Genomic DNA, 19,352 nt, shown 5'->3' on the forward strand with positions numbered 1-19,352 from the left:
TGACCACGCATGTCAACTTTAGCCCTCTTCATCTTGACAATTGTATATTGCATAAATTTCAATAAAGTCAAAGTACCACCACCACCACAAATGTTATACGCCACGCTCACGCACTCACGTGGGCCGAAATGCAGCATACATCCTCATTCTTCTAGGCCGTTCGCCACGCCCAAGTGCCTTGTTGGACTAACGTCTAAATGTAAACTACGTCGGAAAATCCATGACATACGACATACACACAAGCTGCAGACACGATAACTTCGGTCTGCAGTACTAATGCACCAGAAAACATAACCCGGACCCGGAATGAGCTCCACCCTCATTTCTCCTTAGACTTGTTGGCCCCCCGCCTGGCGCTAGCGAGTTATTGAACTAATAGCATTTCTCCAAGTAAATCTGACAGAAAATTCGCAAAGCACGACTTACACACAGTCTACAGACCCGATAGCATCGGATTGTAATTCGAATGTACGAGAAAGCGTAATTCTGTTGCGCGGAAAGTCAAACACATGCCCCTTTTCCAGCTGCCAGTTTTTGAGTGAGTATGCCACAAAACATCGCAACCAACTAGAGGCTAACAGCCTGCCTGTAAAATTCACTTAAAGATGGAAAGCTACGAACCGACCAATTTCACTAATATGAGCAAGGACTCATGGACGATGCACTTAAAAAATCGTTGTTGCTGTATCTACATGAAGCGGGCGTCCACGGTTACATACAAATTCCTTCACACATTATAACGCGTCGCAAACGAGGTGAATAAACAAAATAAATAAGGAATCTTAGCAATAATATCACGAAGATACATGCTATTGTGTCAAGCGCACTTATTTTCTGGCGCCATGCTGCTATTCACGTTGCATGAGAAAGCACTGGCAAACTCTAAAGTGTGCCGCAGCGGTAAGTTGCACAACTCCGAGCGCTGTAGGCTAGAATTTTTGCGGAGACTCTCGAGGTCGCTGTAGTGGCTGTCGTTGGCGACGCCGCAGTGTCGCAAGCAGAAGCCGATGAAGAATGCCTGCTCGTCGGTCTTCACATAGGGCACGAACTCCGCGGTGCCTCGATCCTTCCAGTCTTCCCAAGCCCTGTAGAGTGACAGAAAATACAGGCTTTTCCATGGGCAAATATAATCTCTCACGTAAATTCAAACATTACGTATATACAAAACAAATCGCGTGGGCTTCTCCAGATAGGCCGAGTCCAGAGTGAGCGAGTGAGTGAATAAACTTTTATTTGGTCCAGCAAAGCGCGATGAAACGCGCACCCGGCTAATCCCACGAAGGGACTGGCAGATCTAGTCTGCTTGCCGCTCCTTGCCCAAGTTCTGCAGCTAGATATCATTTTATGGTATGTACCGTTCAATATATTGGTACTGTTGCTTGGGTTGATGACAATAAAAAATGAAACGTTCCCCTTCGCCTAGACTTCTCGCCTTTAGTGGGGCCCAAACATCTCAGCTAAAACATTACGCAGCCGCATTCGTCGTTTGCTGCGCGACTAGCAGATCGGTTACCACTACTCGTTGTGAGGGCGCAGGCGAAAGAAAAAAGACATTTTCCTTGTTTGCAAAGCATGAAAATAATAGTCCGATGTGTTACACTGAACGATCCGCACCGTGAAACGCGATCTTGCTGCGAAATGTTAGCCAGAATTTAGGATTGGTAAGAGGAAAACTTTTTTTGTTATGACGTGCAAAGGAAAAACAAAAGACTTTTTTTATAGCTGCAAGAATAGCTATCGATGCCTTGGCGCTGCGATTCTTCTTATGTTCATACCACCTGTCAGAGAACGCTGGTGGTTTGGAACAGCGTCAACCTGAGCATGCTTCGCAGCACTCAACTACTTGCAGTTGCTCAGACCGCAAGCTCTCGGCAGGTTGCCATGAGCACTATGGTATATCGGGCGTTGACGACTGGCGAGCCTAACGTGACGTATCGCAGAATGGCGTGCGATAACAACTTTTTTCGTGAGAGGTGCATAAAAGGAAAACGTGCCATTTTTCGTGTTTCACCTGTATGCTTTAAGGCTTAGAAAAAACATTTGTATGAACACATTGAGCTACAGAAAGCTGGAACGAAAATTTCTGAGGGTAGTCTACAATATTTTCAGTTGTACTTTAGCTCTGGATATCTTTCACATGTTGAATAATTATTAGCAATTAAGTATATAATTAGGTGAAATACCAAAAAAATTGTCTGACTTGATTTTTAAAATTTTGGCAGGAATTACATGGGATACGTGCTATATATATATATATATTGAAGGAACTTAGCTTTTGGATTGCGTTCACGAGTAACCTTCACCATGATATGCGCGCAACGCGGCATCGTTCGCCATAGAAACGAAACATTATTTAATAATTCAACCTGCAACATTAGACGAACGGCGTAATATTAGAAGTGAATCAAATGAAAGTGTTTAAACAAACTTCGGCAATCGCACTAAATCGCTACACGGTTAGGCTTGGCCCCGGCAGGGCGCGCAACATGCGCCATGCTGGCCTGAAGCAGACGCGCCCTGGATCGCAAGTTCCACTGGCTTGTCAAGCATATGCCAGGCATGCTCGAATGTCCACAGAAGACCACGTGACCAAGTTGGCACCGTCAAATTTGCAGTTGTAGCACCGTACAGTAGCGGTCGCGTGTCGTCTGCTGTGGCGAGCAATCAATGGGATCTCGAGAATCTCCGCATTATAGATATCGTCACGACGTCAAAAAAAAAGAAAACTGGACATAGAACCAGGATGCGAAAAACAAAAACCAGCTCTGTATTCAAAGACCACTATATCCAACGCGCCAACTTCGTCTTCTTTCAAAGGGAGCGTGGTCGCTGCTCGTGTCCTTCAATTCGTTGTCTTCTGTTCTATTGCTAGCCTTTAGCCGTGAAATTAGACTATCTTCCCCTTATACAGGACGTCGTTACGCAAGCAAAATGATGGTAGTCGTCCTGCAGAAAGCCTTGGGACAACGTTAATGCGACCCTCCAAGAAACTAATAATGGGTTTCAATTACTAGTCGTCGCGTTGCTGCGGTGATATTATAGCTGCGTTGACAACTCCGACAGAAGCTGCATCGTCATCATTTTCTGCATTAGCAGATTCTAATGAGGCGGGAGAAAGGCAATCGGCATCCGTATGCCGCTTTCCCAATTTATAGACAATAACCATAGCGAATTCTTGAAGCTTAAGACTCCAACGCGCCAACCGTTCTCTGGTATCTTTTAAGTTCATCAGCCAACAAAGGGAGTGGTGGTCACTGCCAGCATTAAAGGAGCGGCCGTACAAATACGGGCGAAATTTCATAACGGCCCACACCTTTGCAAGGCACTCCTTTTCCTTGGTGGAATAATTCGCTTCCGTATGGGAAAGGGTTCTGCTTGCATCAGCTATTACTCGTTTAGAGCCGTCTTGCCACTGCACGAGTATTTCTCCTAAGCCGACATTGCTGGCGTCGGTGTGAACCACTCTCAGGGCGTCTTCGTCAAAGTGCCCGAGGACTTGAACAGCAACAAGCGTTGAACGCTTGTTGCTGTTCTTCATCCCATAAGGATGCCATGTCTTCCCTGGTGAGGCGTGTCAACGGTGACGGAATAGGTGAAAAGCTGCGAATGAAGCGTCAATATTAGGCGCACAGTCCTAAAAATCGTCTAACTGCCTTTTTTTCTGATGGCACCGGAAATATTCCAACAGCAGCTTTTTTGTCGGGATCACACCAAGCACCTTCATTGCTGACCACATGATCGTGGAAGAGAAGCTCTTCAAAAGCAAAGGGGCATTTTTTCGGCTTCAGCGTTAGACCGGCAGATAGGATGGCTTGAAAAACTGCATGTAGTCGCCTCAGGTGCTCGTCAAAAGTTGCAAAGTATACCATCTCATCGTCCAAGTATACTAAACACGTTTGCCACTTGAGGCGTAAGAGTACTGTGTCCATTAGCCACTGAAATGTTGCCGGCGCGGGAGCACAAGCTAAAGGGAAGTATCTTAAATTCAAAGAGGCCGTCAGGTCTCACGAATGCAGGTTTTTCTCGGTCTCTCTCGTCAACTTCTATTTGCCAGTACCCCCTCCTTAAATCCATCGACGAGAAATAACGCTCATATCGCAGCTTATCGAGGGAATCGTCTATACGAGGTAGCGGGTAAACGTCTGGGTGATCTGATTGAGCTTGCGGTAATCAACGCAGAAACCTAAGCTGTCATCCTTTTTTTTTACTAACACCACTGGCGATGCCCAAGGACTCTGCGGTGGCTGAATGACGTCATCTTCAAGCATTCTTTTTGCCTGACTTTCCAAGGCTTTGCGTTCCCACGGGGCCGCCGGATACGGGTTCTGCCGTATGGGCCTGGCTGTATCATCAGTGATAATTTGATGTTTGGTCAACGGCGTTTTAGCAACTTTCGACGTCGCCGAGAAGCACTCCTGAAGCTGATGTACGAGCTCCATCAGGCTTTGTTTCTGCGCTGGCAGCAAGCTTGGGCCAACATCGATGGATAGATCTCGAGGCACGGGAGGCATGTTAGTGAAACCACCTTGCTCTACAGTGAAGCAATCTGACCTGAGTGAACTCTTCGGCGTACGTGACTGTCATACTTCTTGTAAGATGCCGGCTCTAATGGTTACCAGAACTAATTCTGTGTGTCCACAGTTATTTTTGACGACGCCTCTTGCAATGGGTATGCCATGGCTGAATAGTAGCGCTGGAAGTTGTTCGGCGACAGCGTCGGAATTGCTCGGTATGTCGCATTTCATCGACAGAAGGGGGCATGAGCGCGTTGGGATGGTCACGTCATCATCGACTGACGCGTTAAGGTCTACGTCGCTGCTCTGTACAGAGTACAACTGAACCTGGGCCCATGCTAAACTTGACCGACCTGTCCCGAATGCTTAAACGACACCGTATTCACGCAGAAAATCAATTTCCAAGATCAGGTCTTTGCCGCACTCCGGTAAAACGACAAAAGTAGCAATGAAGGCCGAGGCGACGATAACAATTCTAGTAATAATTTTGCCTGTGGGCATCATCAACTGGCTTGCTGCAGTTCTTATGTGGAAACCCTTCCATGAAGTCTTGAGCTTCTTAAGGTAATGGGCGTTTTTGGCTTATTATAGAGAAGTCCGCGCCAGTAACCCCTAGCGCTGTCATTGGGCGTCCGTGTATGTATATATAAAGGGCAAGGTCGGCGCTAACAATAACGTCGCTAACGTCGTATTGTCCGGTCGTAGTGATGGCGTTGGGGGTGTTGTAACATCTCGACGGGCGGCAACCTTTCCCCGAGAGGTCACTGCTTTTTATTTTCCCGACGAGGGCTAGGAAACCTGCTCTGGACCACATCGGCACAACTGCGACGGTGCGGTGATGTGCTCGGTGCAGGCGACGGAGAGTGGGGTTGACAATACGGTGGAACGAATGTCTGTACTGGCGTGTATACGCTGGTGTCGCGTCGGTTCTTCCAACGGGCGCGAGGGAAGGTGGTTGCGAAAGTCTGTTATCCAGGCTCACAATACGGGCAAAAACGGTAAATATGGCCGGCTTCCCCGCAATAAAAGCAAAATGGACGTCGGTCGACGTCCATTTTGCTTCTACGACGTCCATGCGACGTCCATTCGACGTCCATTTATATATATATGTATATATATATATATTGTACGTTTCGACCTGGGCACGGCCCTTATCGAGACTGCTTTAACTTTACACATTTCAGCCAGTCTTGGTGCAACATTGCGCAACTCCTAGTTTGGAAGAAAACGAAGTGGGTGCGCGGTACAACACAAAATCGAAAGATTGTGACGATACACAGCACGGGTGTGGGGCGTGTGCTCAGACGTGTCCGAAGCATAGTAACACAATCGCAGGCGTACAAGCTTAAGAGTCTGTCCGCAGATGAACACCACCGCAACCGCCCTCAAAACTAAGAGTGAGAAACTGTAGACATGAACACTACGAATTAAATGAAGGAGGCACTACACACAGTTGAAACTTCAGCCATTCTACAAATCACTACCCGCAGACTGAACTCCGGAATACAAAACGCTAGTCCGGGACAACTTCGTTGATTTAACCAAACAAAAAGGAATCAGTGAAGCAACCACAAATGCATTTGTTCATTTAGTCTGATGGCAAGAAGATTCTATTTCTTGCTCAAATTTCTGAAAGCAAACTGTCCAGGCCTGCCTATAATTTGAGGAATTGGTACTGCAACCGACAAAACTTCTTTGTATGTCGACAATTTATTGAGGAAATTTCCACCGCCCCTCGCTTCATGTAATAAAGAGCATACACATTTTCTGCCTAAAATAATGGGTGTTGTGGTCCCCGACGGCAGCTTTTTGGTCTTCTCAGACGTCTCTTCTCTGTAGCCTAAGACACCTCACACAGACGCCATACGGTCAGTTACTCATCCATTCTGAATCACACATAACTTGAAATAACTTCAAATTTGACTGCAATCGCTTCGTGCAAGTTTGCGGACCGTCACTAATACTAATAGACCCAAACTATGCAAACACATTTGCGAGCGCTGTACAGTCGCGAGTTTCTCAAAAGTTTCGAGGCAAAACCCCTGTTTTAAAAAATTTTTATAGATTAGATATTCTTGATGTGGTGTCGCGGTGAACAAGAACTTTTAACATTCATTTCCAGCTTCAATAAGGTACACAGCGATATTTCTCTTGTGCAGCGATAATCGACCTAAACAATAAACATTTCAGACCGCAGTATAATAGCTGAGGGCAGAAATCTTGTCACTTTGGTATAGACGAAACTGACACATTAGCTCGAGTACCTAAACTTTAGGAATAACCACGTGGTTATTCCTTCCATTACTTAACTACGTAAGTCAATGCAAAACCTGAATTCCTTATAATGAAGCTCTTCGATTGTGGTGAATATCCACAAAGAATAAAGATTTTGCATCATGCTGCGAACGTCTGTGCACCGGTTTAGCTCATCAGAATTACTCGCCATCTGTATTGGAAGATGCAATAATGAACGCCAGTAAAAAAAGAACATAGCACAGCCACACCTATAAAAAAACGAAAATCTTCTCGCCCAGATGTACAGACTAACCTCGGTTTGGCATTCTCGTCTTTTAAACCCAACGTAAATGGAGTTTTCCGAAAACGCCACACCTTATTAGCGCAAAGGAACTAAATCTAGCAATTTTCTCCGAACATGGATTGGTTTGTTCACAGGCGGGTACCAAACAATACAGACGTAATAACCCCATGCTTCCGAAATAGTGCGCGCAACCTTCAGAGGCTGCTACGCAGCCTCCAATAAATATCGACGCAACGTCTCTCCGCAGATCAACACCACCGCAAACCACAAAATGCAGGGAGTCTCCCTTTCACTGTAATAGCTCCATGGTGTCGTCTACCTGCTCGGCTGCACAATTTGCGGCATGTAATGCATTCGACAGGCACATACTTTCTTTCCGAATATGTTTTAATAACCACAAAGCGTACGTAAAATCTGTCCCGCAAATGCCCCTCTCAACACAGAGAAACTATAGGAGGTGCGCTGCTCCACGTTTAGCGATGCCATAATCACACGGCGACAGCCACCGCGCACAACTTCGGCCAACGCGCCTATCAGGAACTCGGGGACCCTCTACCTGGCCGCACTGGTGATGACGCCGCCATAGGAGCGCGAAGCCTATGTGCATGCGTGAGTATTTCTATGCCTACCCAACGAGAAATTTGTCCATCACGCAAGACAATGAATTGCTGATACCCCCGTAATAAGCCAAAAACGTGCAATACCTCAGACCCAAGTAAAGAAAAAGCTACAAGCGCTCAGCAAAGTGAGGCGAACAGTGCCTGCATTGAGTGAAATCATCCATACAACGCACAGAACAGCGTACGCTTCAGTAAAGAACAAGCCCAAAACAAGCATCTGAATCATCAAAAAAACATTACATACCCCCTCAGAAAATGTAGTGGCGGTTTTGCAACACCTTCGCTAAATTATTCTTAATTCACCATCATTAACGCCAATGGTCGTGAATTCTAGTGTCGTAATAAACTCAATCTTAACTAAAACTTCCTTATGATGTTCGCTATCGAACATAAGCGAACAATCGGCGAGGTCTGTAAAGGTTTATACTGGTCGGATCACGCTTAGAATTTGTAATGACACCGGGCTGCGTGGAGATCAGCAAGTGTCACAATGCTTACACATATTTAGACGTCCAACCTCCAACCAGAAGGGTTTGTGCATGAACTTCGCACCCTTTCCGGAGGCTACGTATGTATGTATGTATGTATGTATGTATGTATGTATGTATGTATGTATGTATGTATGTATGTATGTATGTATGTATGTATGTATGTATGTATGTATGTATGTATGTATGTATGTATGTATGTATGTATGTATGTATGTATGTATGTATGTGTGCGTATGCATGTATGTATGTATGCATGTGTGCGTATGCACGTATGCATGTATGTATGTATGCATGTGTGCGTATGCATGTATGTATGTATGTATGTATGTATGTATGTATGTATGTATGTATGTATGTATGTATGTATGTTTGTGTGTAACTGTTTTTGATCCCACCTTTGTTTGGGTAGTCAGTGAATGAATGGGTAGCGCATTGGGCTGCTGTGCTGAAGTAATCAAGATCGAAACCAACCATGGGAACAACTTGGGTCACTGTGTATGCGGCAGTGCGTGCATACGTGCCACTCTTCAACGAACCTCTTTCAATCCGACATGGTCCACTGTAGATTTGGCCCTGGGTTCACTGTTCGAACGAACACTTTGACGCCGACTGGGGTTACTGGGTATGTGCCACTCGGTCTGTGCTAGTCTCCAATGAAGCTCTTTGATGCCAACTTGCATTACTGTGTATGTGCCAGTTTGTGCGTGCCGCTCTTCACTGAACGCCTTGAGTAACTACGTATGTGCCAATGGGAATTTGCCGCTCTAACATGACAAAGAGATGCCTAAATTTCTCCGATCCTGAGCGGGACGGAAGCCACGCCACAAGGGTTCGTGAAGGACAGCAACCCGGCATATCAGCAGAATGCGCCACAAATGCACTGGCTATGTGTCGCTATTGAAAGAAAGTCTTTCACGTCAATGCTTTAGCGAGCTGTGCCATAAATTCACTAGGTACAGGCGACTCTTCAATGTACCTATCACCAACTTGGGTTGCCGAGTGTGTGCCGCTAAGCTTGCGGCAAGCGAGGGAGCAATGTCAGAGTTCCCAGGCAACAGCGCCCCGCTTCTTGTTTGGGATGCCACACGCAGATTTTGTGGCATTGCAACCACAATCGGGTACAATTGAAAAAGGCAGTGGCATTTGCACCTCAAAGGCGGATGCCCACGAGCCTCCACTAATGGGTGCGAATTCTAGACTAACGCCATGAGCCGGACAGCCCGTGACACCGTCGACAAAGAACATGGCCAACCGTTTTTCGTGGTGGTCGAGGCGTTTGAGCGCGACTTTCTTTAAACGCGGAGGCAATCGGCTGCCACAGTTCGGTCATCTAGGCGGGGTATCTGACGATTTATTAGGTTGTGCCCGATACTAGAAAGCGCAGCGTGTCCAGGAAGGATAGGATGGATGGATGGATGTTATGAACGTCCCCTTTGAAATGGGTCAGTGGGTTGCTCCACCAAGCTCTTGTTAATTTATCGCCTAACGTCCTACCTATGTTAAAAAAACAAATCAAACACTCTTAATTCCCATAGCCAATGTTTCTTAACCCCTATTGAGAGCTCTGTTTCTGTACGCCTCCATTGTTTGTCGCTTCCTTACTTTTCGTCCACCAATCTTCCACTCGCCTCCTACTAGTCTCTCTTGCTGACATGTTTATCTTTCCCCTGCTCTCACCAAACAAAAGGGTTTCAAGGAGGCCAGTGATTCCAATACCGATCATTGGGTACCTCGAGCTCAGCGCCCCCTGCCGCCGTGCAGGGTGGTGACGCCCTTTGAGCAGGCGCACGTCGCACTACCGCTATATAGATGCTTCTGAAGCGGCCGTACGTGTGCCTCCATTAGTCATTGCGCCGCTGTCATCTTGCCTGGTGTTTGTAATTTAAATGATGCCGCGGACGTGTTCGCCAAGTTTACGTTCCGGGCTTGCGACTCAAGATGAAAAGTGCGTGACGGTTTTCTAGCAGAAGGCACTCCGTCATGCCCGTTTGCGGCACACCTTCGTGCACCAGGTAAACGACATAAAAGGACACATATCGCTTAATTTCCCCGCGACCGAGAACGCAGCGAAAATTCTGCAAGAATCATGTTCTACTAAGCTATTATGCCTAAATTGGCGTCTTCGTGTGAAACGGTCTTCAGGAAATTATCCGAAGCACTCGGTGTTTGCCGTCGTGGCCATTTATTCAAGGCAATTAGAGATCTGCTGGAACCCTATGTTTAATTTCCAACAATCGCTTGCACTGATCATCTAAATGTTAGGAAAATGTTGTTGGGAAGTTTTGTCGTGTTGCGCGTAAATATTTACACTTGCGCTGATTGTACCAGTCAGGTGTAACGAGGGGGATGGAAGATGGAAGTAAAACCACCGCAGGCGTAATCTTTGGTTGATCGGTTTCTACGTTTCCAAGAGACACACAACATTACCTTGCTTTGTAAATGATCTCAAATTTATGAGCGTGGCCTCCTGCGGTTTAAGGCAGGTGGATCTGTTGGTAAGCTGCTTTGAACTACATCTCATTTATTTCGACGCTGTCTTCCTCAGGTGTTACTCGAGTGACAGCTATATATTTTGGCAGCAAATATTTCTTTTCGTTTGGTAAGGTATGTCACTGTATACTGCTCTTTCTCACATTGCTGTACTTATCCATGGGTTGTTGCATAACAGAACGCTAGACGAATGTACTTATACCCCAGGCAAGAAATATTCACAAGGCAAACTTATGCTTAGGCTAGTTGTCTGCATCGACGGTATTCATTCATTCATTGTAAAGGTCGTACGACTGAGATGGCGTGCCTTCACTTTGCTTTTCACTTAGAAAAACTATTAATTCTTTGGATTTATGAGCCAAATCAACGATCGGATTATTGAACGTTGTCGGGGACTTAAAAATAATTTTGATCAGCTGGGGTTCTTAACGTGCGCCTAAATCTACGTACACGGGCGTTTTTACAATCTGCCCTCATTACATTTCGGCAGCCGCGGCCCTGATAAAAACCGCGACCTCGAGCTTTGTTTTTGACACTTTGCTATTGTAAGACTGTTTTCGACCATGTGCTCATTATTATTATTAGCTTTCACGCTCATGTGTGTACCTCGATAACCACGGTACTTTCAGTTATTGGCGACACTGTCCTATTTATCCACCTAGTTTTGTCGTGTATTTGTTTCATGGCATCCCTCAAGCATAGTTTTAGTCAAATTTGCGTCATTCCTATTCAAGGACAACGTTTAAGTACACGCCACATGTGCCAACGCTATTTTTTAAACAGATATGTGAGCGTAAGCGAAAGCGAGGCAATAATGACTAGTTATATGCTCGGTTCGAAGCCTTCCGGTATTTTGCTTTAGGCGTTACACATCAGTTTCTAACGTGACATCTAAATATTGTAATGCACACAAGCGTTCAAACTGCAAAAAAGTTGCATTTTTTTGCTCTGTCAGGCAACAAAGAATCTAAATTCCCGCTTGTCATCATATCGCGCCTTTACGTGTTCTGATACGATATGGCGACGCAAGTTGACGTGTCGCAATCCTGTACAGCGAAGCGTGGTATCGACGCACCTTATAAAAGAAGCGCAAGAGAGGAGCCACGTTGCCGCATGGCGCCTTTCTCAGCGTTCGCATGCACCGTCGCGCCACGCATCTCGGAGGGCCTGCGCAGGCTTCAAAGCGGCTGCGCCAGATGGCGCAGAGTGTTCTTAGGGAAGCGCGGGAGAGGAGCCCCGCCGTCAGTACATTCGTCATACATGCATTCTTTCGGCGATGGGAATATGTTATGTCACTATACTGATTAAACCTAATGCATTACCCTATACAGTCATCAGGAAATGGGTTCTGCCAGAATTTGTTTTTTTTGTTGTTGTGATGTCTACTTGGCTGCATGCACAGTCTCTTTGACAGGTTTTGATTGTTAGATGTGTTCGCAAATTTTGGACATTGCCCTTTCGGCTGTCATTCGAAATTGATGGAGGGCAACAGTGTAACTGAGTGGGGCAACGCTATCAAAAATTGATGGTTCCCCAGGATGCAGCGCTAATTCCAACAGCCTTCACTGAGTAACGTCGACAGGGTGCATAGTTTTATTAATATGCGGATGTACCTTCTTTTCAGCGTTACAGCAGAAATGTGATCACGATTCAAACACGGCTATAACGCAGCAGCAAACTTACGAACAAGTGCCTAAATACGCATGTTATTAACAAGAATGATACGTCCTCCTAATAACATGCATATTTCGGCATTTGTTCATAACTTTACTTTGTAAAGTGCCTAAACAACCGTGTTATTAGAAGAAGCTAGGCTCTCAACGTTGTTAATTGAAAGTTGTTGAAATTCTGATAGCCTTTCGAAATGTCAATTTTAGCAATGCTGCTCATTGAGTAACGCTGGTGCACTGCGGTTAAATTCGACATTTGGCTGCAGGGGCAGTGCCCGAAATTTCTTAGTATGGAGCGGGAGAGACTCACTTGTGGGCGACCTTGACACCAATAACGCTGGTCAGAAGGTTCAGCGATGTTTCAAAGTCGAGCAGGACCTTATCTGTGCGAGTTCGCTCGCCGCCAATGCAGTCCAGCTCCTCGAGAAATGCATCGCGGTCGGCCTGAGTAGGGTACTTCATTCTAGACAGATGGCCCGATAGGCTCTCTGGCAGCGCGGCCTGCGCAAACGCTTCGGCCACGTACGAGCCCAGGTGGCCGAAAGTGAAGGCGGAAGGCTTGGCTGTTAGGTCGAACGGCGGAAGCAGGAGGCTGGGAAGCACGCGCAGCACGTCTTCGGAAGCGTCGTAGGTTGCGCCGGGGTTGAGGTCCAAGATGCGGTCGTTGGCGGGAAGCTTCTCCGGCGCGCCGATCAGCAGGTTGGCTCGGAACTGTGCCTTCGACTTGAGCGCGTTTAGCACCCAGCTGGTGAAGTCGATGCCGAGGCCCTTGAATGCGGCGATCTTACTTATGTCCTCCATTGAATTATAGCCAGCATCGTGGCCCAGCACGACGGTGATGTTGCGGAGTGTGCCCACAAGTTTTGCTTTCGTTCGTTCTCGCATTCTGGAAAAAGGGTCGACAAGACTAAACTTCTCCGGTAGCAGGTCGAAGAGGCTCGGTGGAGGAGTGGATTTTTCTTGTCCGAGCCACTCCTGGAAGAAATGGTACTCGGTCATGGCGGGAAGCAGCATCAAGGACAGGTTGGCGCACCCTACCATGCGAGACCGGGACGCTGCTGCCCGAGGCATGTCGTAGATATCGACGAAGGCGTACGACGCGGTGGTCAGCAGGCTTTCGGCAATGATGAAGCGCACGGTATAAGCGAACGTGTCCGGATCCACATTGCTGAGGTACCTTGTCAGAGACCGGAGAGCCAGTGCATCTGTTGTGAAGAAATAACGGATCCATTCATCCTTATCACGGGGAAACCTTTTCATGATTTCTGCGAAGCGGTAATATTGAACGTGAAGAATCTGGCTTCCTTCGTAGTAGTTCAAAACCTGCGGCAATTTTTCGTGGAGGCTAGGATGTCGGAGTGCTTTCGCCACCCCCTCCATGGTGGCAACAATGGCCTTCGACAGCTTCAGGGCCTTATCCCACGAGGATGTGCGGGACATGTACTGGATGATATCCTGCACGATTCTCCTCTTTGGTGGCGGCTTCACCCTCTCTAATTTTATATGAAGCAAGTTTCGATGTTTGGTGTATGAATTGCGCACTACGCCGGTGCCGATGAAGACAGGGGTTCCGCGGTCGAGCGAGAGCGCCATCAGAAATTCCAACATCCCATCCATAATGTTTCGGTCTCCTATAGAAAACCACAATTTCGCCAGCTCATTGTCGTTATGAACTAGCGTGCCTAGGTTGTATGACTCACTAACGTAATCATCTACGCACTTGCGATAGGACTCCAGCGGATAGTGTTGTATGGCAACTGGAGACTCGATGACGAATTGGTTTATCATTTCGCGAAATGAGCGCTTGACGCGCTTCGTGAAGGCCTCCATGTAGCTCGAGGACCTCGGGTAGGTGGATTTGAAGTTCGCGCATGCGTAGTGGAAAACGTCTTCGCAGGGATCGGCTTCGCTGTCCATCATGAGCCGCAGGTCCGTGTTCAGGTTCATGCATTTGGGGCTGTGGCAAGCTTCGAAGTGTCGCTCAACGTACATTGGTGCGTAAACGACGACCACCGTGCTCGCTAGAGTCGCCAATGTCACCAGTGCCAGCATGTTCTGAGAAAAGATCTCCCCCAAAGGTGGTTTCCGTTCTGTAATGCTTGTGAGATCTATAAAAAAAAGGCGTACAAATGCTCGTGAATAACTACTTTAGCACTAATTTAAAGTTATTGTCTCCGTTTTGCGTGCTTGAGTGTCAGCAATCTTTAGTCCTCCTCGACATACTTCAGTACGGACCCCGAAAAGGCGTCACACAAAAATCTCTTAGATGAATTTGTTCAAAACAGACTGGAGGAAACAAACAGCGCAATTTAATTTATATATTATAGAAAAAATAACGAACACTGGCCCAAGGAACATATCGTACGCACGCTTATATATGAATGGCCAGCTGCGGCCATACATAGGGCGAGTGACCGTGGTTTCAAAATGGAAACCGCTACAGAATCCCATCCCCCCCCTTTTTTTTATCAAATGCCTGGGGAAAGAAAACAGCCTTATACATTCCATAATGAGTTCTTACCTGTGTTGGGGAAGAAACACCATTCCTACACATTTTACAGCTTACACAAGACAAAGGATGTTATCTATGTACATTATATACTTCCAAATGTGTTATTACAGATATTGGAAACAGTACCCATTGTTTTACATTTCCTCATCAGCTGTAAAATTATATAAAAGTGGCATTTCTTCTCCAACGCAGTTAACAACTGATTAAAAAATGTATAAGGATATTTCGTTTCCCCTAGCCTTTTGCAAAAAGAGGAGGATCGTGTTATATAGCGGTTTCGGTTTCCGAACTAAGGTCACTCGCCCTATAGGGGCACTGCTGCAGCTGGATGTGCCTATTTAAGCGATTGCAGTGCTCGCCTAATAAAAGTGTTCGTCGCCTCGGCACCAGTCTGCGTCTCCGTTCTTCCCTCCGGCCACCGTGCCCAGTACTTCATGGCGGCCGCGCCAATACGCCAGCTAGGATTCATTTTTATGCGCTATGCTATAATGACTAGCGAACACCAGTTTCCACCACGTGTGAGGACAATAAATTTCATGAAGCCTATTTTTGTGAGAGATTTAGGAACCGTCGCTGTTTCGCTGGCGGGAGAAAACAGCTACCTTCCATGAGAAGCACGGCTAGCATTAGTGGGTGGCGACAGAAAGGCTTCTTGAGAGACCGATCACTATGCCTGGCTGAAGGCATTTCACGCTGTACCCTAAGATTGTCGTGAGCGATACCCCTTGGTGATGTTGAAGGAGGCCTTTCCGAAATGATGAAAAATGCTTACGAGTTGTGGAGGCCATTTCGGTGGGCAGTCTGGCAGCGCAGAATAAAGGAAACGCTCGGCAGGCCAACCTACTTCTTCCATACAACCTATGACGAGGAGGAACTTCTTCTTCTTGAGCCAAAGACATGACACATGTCCGTTACAGAAATCGGCCAGTATAACGTATATAAAATATTTATATACATTTTTAGTAGATAATACTATTAAAATTGCCAGCACACTTTTGTGACCTTGCAAAATCGCAGCCCATTTTCCAGTGATTGCGTTTCTTTCGAGCAGCTGTAACAATTGTAGTTGCTTCAAATTGAAACCACATAATTTAGAATATTGCCCCGTGCATAACTGGCTGCTCGCAGCATTGCCAGCATTTAATGCAGTTGAGCCTTCCTTAAAGAATATTTACAAGTACAAGAATTCATCCATACAAATTTTGATTCACCAGAACATCAACCACAATGTCTCCCTCCCACCCTTCTCTCTTTCTCGCTAAATTTGATATCGGTTGCCTTTATGTTTCTTCCAACGCAGCGGCATAAATCCTGTGTTGCTCATAAAACGAACTTATGAGCTACCAGATTGCTTCGATGCATTATTTAATTACTGCAGAGGTCTTAATTAGTCCACACATGTGCACCTTGAACTTCACCTACATATTGTCCGTAACGTGCCGCAACAGTTCAAGGCAATTAAGCTGTCTCGTTTTGTTAACCGTGGACACCGGGGAAACCTACTACACACCGCGCAAGAGAAGAGAGGAAGAACGAGGATTCAATCATGAAATTGAGAGCGTTTAAGAATGAACCTAGCAAATAGCGAACTCCTAGCGGTTGGAATTTTTATACCAGGACATTGATAAAAGACGTTAGGGGCAAGAGTGTACGTTGTAGGCACGGAGAGATGCAGTTACGTTAGGGCCTCTTTAGGGTATTTCATGTATTTTGGGGGGGCTATCTGTTTATCTATGATTGTATGTAACTGTGCTCCGCCGTCAAGCTATGCCACTGGGTAATCCATGGTCGAAAGGTGAGAGCATCGGGGTACTGTGCAGAGCGAACAGGGTTTGGAACCAACCATCAGACCATCTTGAGTCGACGAGAATGTGACAGCGTTTGTTATAATGCGCGAACCCACGTGCGGGTGCCTCAAGGACAGCAACCCGACGCTTTAGCAGGCTGCGCCACTATTCGCTGAGTACGAGCCACTTGACAATCAGCGTCTTTCAGGCCAACACTTTAGCGAGCTGCGCCACGAATGCACTGCGTATCTGCAGATCTCCGAAGAACCTCTCGTCAACTTGGGTCACTGTGCATGTGCCACGGGTAGTGCGGAAAGCGCGAGAACGATTCCCAGCGATCGCACGCACCAGTGCACCACGTTTCTCCTGTCGGAGGCCACGCACAGGCTTCTCGGCGACGCCACTACACCGCAGCGCGTTTAGGCATAAGCAGGAGCGAGGAGCCATGGCCTCCGAGATCCACCACGGCCCGCGTTTCTACCAAGGAGGATATATAAAAATTACAGGAGTGGAAGCCGCCTATACGCGCCTATGGGCAAGGGTGAAGCCGCGCCGAACGGCCGGCGGCCATCTTACCAGAGGCAAAAGGCAGCGGCGCAGCCGCGCCTCTACTTTTTCGCGCTGCTCATGAAGGCGCTCGCATTCAAAAACCAATGAAAACAAGTGCTTCTGGTTGTAAACGGTCATCTCCCATCAACTGTAGCAGCCAACTGGCGTGAAGAAGGCTATGTAACTGCGGAAATATAAAGGAGAAAAGCATAGCGCAGCCGCCCTTTTTCGCGTTTACAAAGCAACGCTAACGAGCGGTTCCAGTATTAAACGTCTATTTTTCGTCAACCAAAGGGAAACTGGCATGTACAAGGCAGTTTGCCAGCTCAAACATTAAGCAGAAGAGCTTAGCACTGCCGCGCTCGTGCTTTTCCGCGCTGCGGATGACATTGCTCGCATTTACAGAGCAACAAAAACGAGTGGTTCTAGTTATATACATTTATTTTCCATCAGCTAGCAGAAAACTGGCATGTAAAAGGCAGTGTAACTGTGCAAATATTAAGAAGAAAAGCGTAATGCAGCTGCGCTCGCGCTTTTTCGCTTTGCTGATGCAGCTGCTCCCATTTAGAAAGGAATCCAAATGTGCGGTTCTAGTTGTAGTCGTTTATTTACCATCAACCAGCAGCCAACTGATATGCAGAAGGCAGTTCAAATGAGCAGATATTAAGGAGAAAATTTCACATACAGTCAAGAACACCATGACAGACACCCTACTGGTGGTTGGAAATAATCACCCTCGACAAAAGTGGTCTCACTTTGTTTTTGATCAGTTCACGGTTTCGTTCTTTCGTCATGTGGTGTGTTCTCACTTTTATATATTCTTCAGCGATTTTTTTGCACAAGATATAAATATGGTTATCAAGTGGATCAAGATCAAGGATGTGGTCCTCCAGTTTCTGGAACCAGTTTTTCTTTGTGAAGGTGCCCAGGACTTCAAGGATGAGGTGTTTTGATCTTACCGTCACCATTTTAATAGTATCATATTCTGCCTGTAGCCGTCGCAGCCCCTTTTCAACTGCTTCACACAGGCCAACGACGTCTTGTGACGGTGAAATAAGTCCACCTCGGCTCTTTTGCCTAATTAAAGGTGCCAGTTCATCCGAGTGCAGGGCTGCGATGCACAGTTCACATGTTACCGTTGAACGAACTTTCTTAACGACGAAACCTGCAATGTACGGCACTACAGCACCGACAAAAGCTGACAGGCTTTCTGGGCAGTCAATGTGATGGGTATAGTTGTGGTCGTCGGCCTGCAGGATTGATGACCTGCGCATATCAGTAAGCATGCTGCTTTCACCTACCAAAGCTCCTGTAGTTGTTAGATTTAGAATTGAGACTACGTCTTGGGAGCAGTTTCCAGAGCTTGATGAAGTCACTTCTGTCTGAACCGACAGACGCTTGTATGCAGCCATGAACTGCGCAGCGGTTGGGTTGTTGTTATGACCACCTCGTGCACGTATGGACCCGAAGAAGTTTTCGGCGTGATCTTGGCTAAGGTTGTGCGTCAGCAAGTATTTCAGCTGATCCTTGCGAACAAGCTCATCGAACAATTTTTCTGTGCTGGTCATGCACACCAAAAATCCAACGAACCCAGTTTTCTTCAGCCCTTCTATTACTGGACGCCCTGCAGGGTCTCCTTAACCCTTGTATATAGGCACGGGCCTCGGAAAAGAATAGCTTCCAGAGGGCTTCATTCTGCTTGCGAAGAGGTGCCTTATAGGACCTTGCAAGTGGGTTTCGAGAGTTCATGATGTCGAACAAGCGATCAAAAAGCCTAATGAACTTAGCTGTTGCAGTGGCACCCTTGAACTGTGGCAGCTTGAGCACTTGTTCGCAGAAGTCCAAGGCGTCAGCAACTGAAGCACTCAATGCTTGTACTGCATATCGTACTTTAATTTTTTGCTTTTCCCACTGGACATGCACCTTTGTGAGCTTGTTTCCAAGCCGCAACCCTTCTCCACGTTGCAATGCCTCCAATGCCAGTATATAAGCCCACTTCACGTGATTTCCTTCCATGTCAATAAGGTGGCTTACAGTTGCCAATGAGTTCCGCACAAGCTTAATCATGTGACAGGCATCTAAGATAAACTGAATGTTTTTGGTGCAGTCAGCAGGGTTGACAAAGCTTGTAGAAAACCGGTGAGAAGACAGTAGAAGCTCAGCGCCTAAACATTTCGCCA

At 46.7% G+C, this 19,352-nt stretch overlaps 2 protein-coding genes across 3 annotated transcripts; both read right to left on the bottom strand.

Moving 5' to 3' along the window:
* Window positions 1–660: 660 nt before the first annotated feature.
* LOC135898231 (neprilysin-21-like) lies at window positions 661–15,712 on the bottom strand. 2 transcript variants are annotated; one of them, XM_065427084.2, is made up of 4 exons: window positions 15,609–15,712; window positions 12,635–14,432; window positions 11,730–11,841; window positions 661–1,085 (listed from the first exon to the last, which is right to left on the bottom strand). In XM_065427084.2, exons 1-4 carry the CDS (start codon window positions 15,622–15,624, stop codon window positions 930–932), a joined length of 2,082 nt encoding a protein of 693 aa, XP_065283156.1. In that variant the 5' UTR covers window positions 15,625–15,712; the 3' UTR covers window positions 661–929. The 2 variants fall into 2 exon arrangements, with proteins under 2 accessions (XP_065283156.1, XP_065283146.1); XM_065427074.1 differs by lacking the exon at window positions 11,730–11,841.
* Window positions 15,713–17,882: 2,170 nt separating this feature from the next.
* Window positions 17,883–18,734, bottom strand: LOC135898218 (uncharacterized). Its single transcript, XM_065427068.2, has one exon. It carries the CDS (start codon window positions 18,582–18,584, stop codon window positions 17,883–17,885), a length of 702 nt encoding a protein of 233 aa, XP_065283140.1. The 5' UTR covers window positions 18,585–18,734.
* Window positions 18,735–19,352: the final 618 nt, after the last annotated feature.

This window comes from Dermacentor albipictus, chromosome 10, assembly GCF_038994185.2.
Source record: "Dermacentor albipictus isolate Rhodes 1998 colony chromosome 10, USDA_Dalb.pri_finalv2, whole genome shotgun sequence".
NCBI classification, from domain to species: Eukaryota; Metazoa; Arthropoda; class Arachnida; order Ixodida; family Ixodidae; genus Dermacentor; species Dermacentor albipictus.